We start from the raw sequence: 4,020 nt of genomic DNA, 5'->3' as shown, positions 1-4,020 counted from the left end.
TATATATATATATATATATATATATATATATATATATATATATATATATATATATATATATATATATTACGCGTTTACTTACTGCTCGCTTGTATTTTTGGCTCATATGGTGCTCACGTCATTTGGGGTGTGCAACTCGCAGTCGCTAACGAGAAGATATAAGATTCGCTATTTTTATAACTTGTCTCCTTCTTTATTTCTTTTTATTTGCCTTTTTATTTCGTATTTTACTTATTCATCTCTTCTCCTTGGCATTCTTATCGTTCAGTTTACTTCTTTTTCATTTTTTTTATATTTCTCTTCCTAAGCATCGTGTCATGTATTTTACTTCTTTCTTTGCTGTCTGGCTAACTTTCTTTACTTTGATTTGTCTTATTAGCCTTCTTCTCATATATTGCACTTCTTACTGTTTTCAACCTAATATCTGCATAATGTAGTATATAGGTACAAATGTATGTATGTATATATGTATATATATATATATATATATATATATATACATATATATATTTCTATAGGCATTGACTTCATCGTGTTTATCCTTCTCCTCCTAGTGGGTTGCTGAGGCAGCAGAAATGGCTTGGGTTGAGGAGTGGTGGGGTCGGTGGTGTTTGAGCTTACTGTGGCTCTGAAAGACTGAAAGGAGGCTAAAGATATAGTAGCAGTGTTAATACTAATAGTAATAAGAATAGTAGTTGTATTTGTGGTTGTGGTAATACTAAAAAGTGCGAATATAATAAAAGTAATATATAGTAAATATTGCTAGCAAACAAAACAATAGTTAGTAACGCTACTAGTTGAAAGAATAGTAGTAATAACAATAGCAATAGTTTTAGGAATTATAAAAATAATTATAGTTATGATGGTAGTTATAATAATATCGTAGAATATCCGCTTACTATTTTTGTCTGTCTGTACACTTGCGCAAGGCGATCGCTTACGTCTCTGTTGGTAGCAGCTGAAACAAAAGGATATATTAACTACAATTTATGGCTTGTTTATAAAAATCAATTGTTTGTTAGTAATATTAAATAACTTATAGAAAAACAATCGATGATTTATTAACAACATTTGATGTTTTTTTTTTACAACTACTTATTTGGATAGTTTATGAGCGACAATAAAGAATTTACTAGAAAGAAGAAATAAATAGCAGTTGATGATATATTAGTGAAGGTAAAGTATTTATATATTGCAATAGTGGATATATTATTATTAACAGTAAAGGATTGTATGGTGAAGAATATTTAATAGTAGCAGTAAAACAACTGATATAGAAACAAGCAAACAATGAATAAAATATATTAATTATTTATATCAACTATGAACGATTGCTTAATGAGGCAGATTATTTATTACTGGCAAAAAAAGGATTAACTAATAAAATATATTATACATTAATAACAACAAAATATAAGTTATTTTTATTAACTTTTTAATAAAGTTTTATATTCACGCGTAACAAACACCAAACCCCCACCGACTCTATGCTGCACTGAGTATACACCGCAAGGGCTTTGGGGCTGCCGCGGCGGCGTTTTTCGTCTGATGTAGAGGAGGCGAAGCAAATGCCATTTGATTTGTTTTGGAGCTTATAAATATTGTAAATTAGAAACAAATAAGTACATAATATCCTGCTGCTGTACAGACAGCCAACAACAACAGCGGCAAAACCGCACCAGCTCCACCTGGGTTTTATTCGCACGCCTCCCACGTTGCCTGCAGCCTCAAATTCAAATTCAGATTCAAACTAAAATTATTTTAATCACATCTCCTTAGATTTCTTCAGGGCTACCCTTGCTCTCCTCTGCTGCGGCGGTGTCAATAAGCAACGCCTCCTGCTGCTGCTGCTGCTGTTGTTGGAGCCACAGCAGCAGGCACAAGCATATCCCCCCAAACACATGTATGCATGCATGCATGCATACATGCATGCGTGCTTAACACACATATCCTCAAGCACATGCGTGTACGCATGCATGCATGCACGCATGCATGCGACCTTTCGTAGGTCCTTGCATTCTTAGTTCTTCACCTAAGCACGCAAAAACCCAACTCCGGCCTTCTCCTCTTTCTTATGGCTGTCTTCTTGCGCGGCTTGAGCCGCGCTGATTTGCCTTGTGGGCGGACAGGAGGTTTAGTTTCTTTCTTAGGGCCTTCTCTAAGCAACAGCAGCAGCAACAGCAGCAGCGGCGGCATCTGCAGCAGCAGCAGAAGCAGCAGCAGCTTCAAGCAAGCTCCTTCACCGTATGCGAGTTTGCTTGTGGCCTGCAGCTACCTGCGTTTCTGTCTACATGCGAGGCAGAGCGGAGGGCCCCTTGGGGCCCCTCAGCCCCGCCGCAGCCCCCAAACCCTCGAGGGTCTCCGGGGCCGCACCGGTTGCTGGCAGCAGTTAACCACACCAAGCAGCAGCAGTAGCAGCAGGGGGAGCATCCGTTGCTACAGCAGCAGCAGCAGCAGCAGCAGCAACTATGTTGTGCGTGTGCCTCCTTTGGGGGATTCTATAACGGAAGGAACTGTATTAAAGTGGCTGCATGCAGAGGGCTCAGTGGTGCATGCAGAAGAGGCGTTGTGTGTGCTGGAGACAGACAAAGTTGCTGTTGATGTCGCAGCAAAAACTACAGGTAAGCTGGTGCGCATTGCAGCACCAGCAGGCACCAATGTCGTCGTGGGCGGAGAGCTCGCCGTGATTGAACCTCTTGATGCTGATGCTGCAGCAGCAGCAGCAGCTGCTGCTGATGCTGCTGCTGCACCCGCAGCAGCAGCAGCAGCACCTGGAGCAGCTGAAAGCGCAGCTGCTGCCTCACCCACCGTGCAGCGGCGCAGGCCCAGCATTCTCTTTAGGAGTGTACGCAACAGACTGGAACGCCTCGGCCTCCTTCCTCATCAGCAGCAGCAGCCTGAGCAGCAGCAGCAGCAGGGGAAACCACAAGGGGCGACAAGCAGCAGCCGCAGCCAGCAGCAGCACGGTGCTGCAGCAGCAGCAACGCCATCAACTTCATCAGGGCCCGGGGGTGTGACAGTCATCAGGTCAGCTGCGCAAACAAACAGAGAGAGAAAGCAAGACAGAAGGGGACAGAGACAAAAAGAAACAAACGGAGATAGAGACAAACAGACACAGAGATAGAGACAGAGAGAGAGACAGAGAGTCAAGCAAACAGCAACAGAGAGAGGCAGATACAAACAGAGAGACAGACAACTACAAACATAAATATCCATTTTTTCTGTGTACACACGATAGCCCTCCTGACACGCATGCATGCATGCATGCATGCATGCATGCATATGTGTTTGGGGTGTATGTGCATACACCCGCCGTTGCTTGAGTTCCTCTATTCATTTGTTGTATGCGAGTTGTAGCTGCAGCCTGGTGCTGTTTGTTGCTGCATCAGCAGCAGAAGCAGAAGTTTGTTTCTGGCGTATGAGGTGTGCTGCACTGCCTCTCTGCTGTTGCGTTGTGCTGTAGGTACACCGGAATGGAGCAGCTGCCGCCATCCCTGCAGCCGCGGGCTCTGAGCCCAGAAGAAATTAATATTATAAACGACGGGGGCCTCGCCAATGCAGACACTGCAGTGCGCGCCTGGACCGTATCCCTCTGCTTCAACCCAGCTTCTGCTGCTGCTGCTGCTGCTGCTGCTGCGGGGGGCAGCAGCAAGCGGGCCAAGAAGGGGGCCTCCTCCTAAACAGCTGCCGCACAGCGGGGCCCCGGGGCCCCCTGCTGTCCACCGACACAGCCAAGCGCATGCGCAGCAGCACAGGAAAGCAGAAGCTGCAGCAGCGGCAGCAGCTGCAACAGCAACACCGGCGGCACAAACTGCAGCATTGGATGGTGCAGCAACTACAGCAGCAGCAGCAGCCACAGCAGCTGCAGCAGCTGCGGATGCTGCAGCAGTTGCAGATGCTGCAACCGACAAGTTGTTGTGTACTGTTCCCCTTTTTGCTGAGACTGCCATTTGTGTTTTTCCTCGTGTTGCTGTTTCCGGTGCTGTTGCTGCTTCTACTGCTGCTGCTTCTGCTGCTGGT

General features: G+C 45.0%; 1 protein-coding gene across 1 annotated transcript; it reads left to right on the top strand.

Moving 5' to 3' along the window:
• Positions 1-2,074: 2,074 nt before the first annotated feature.
• On the top strand, positions 2,075-3,680 carry EMH_0079320 (dihydrolipoamide acyltransferase, putative; the record flags this gene model as incomplete). The annotated part of the gene is made up of 2 exons (XM_038022771.1): positions 2,075-3,027; positions 3,464-3,680. The coding sequence occupies 2 exons, from the start codon at positions 2,075-2,077 to the stop codon at positions 3,678-3,680; spliced, it is 1,170 nt and encodes a 389-aa protein (XP_037878625.1).
• Between the last annotated feature and the right edge of the window lie 340 nt (positions 3,681-4,020).

This window comes from Eimeria mitis, genomic scaffold, assembly GCF_000499745.2.
Source record: "Eimeria mitis Houghton genomic scaffold, Emh_scaff5034, whole genome shotgun sequence".
NCBI classification, from domain to species: Eukaryota; Apicomplexa; class Conoidasida; order Eucoccidiorida; family Eimeriidae; genus Eimeria; species Eimeria mitis.
The sequence above is the reverse complement of the archived record's forward strand: the minus strand, read 5'-3'. Positions and strand labels throughout refer to the sequence as shown.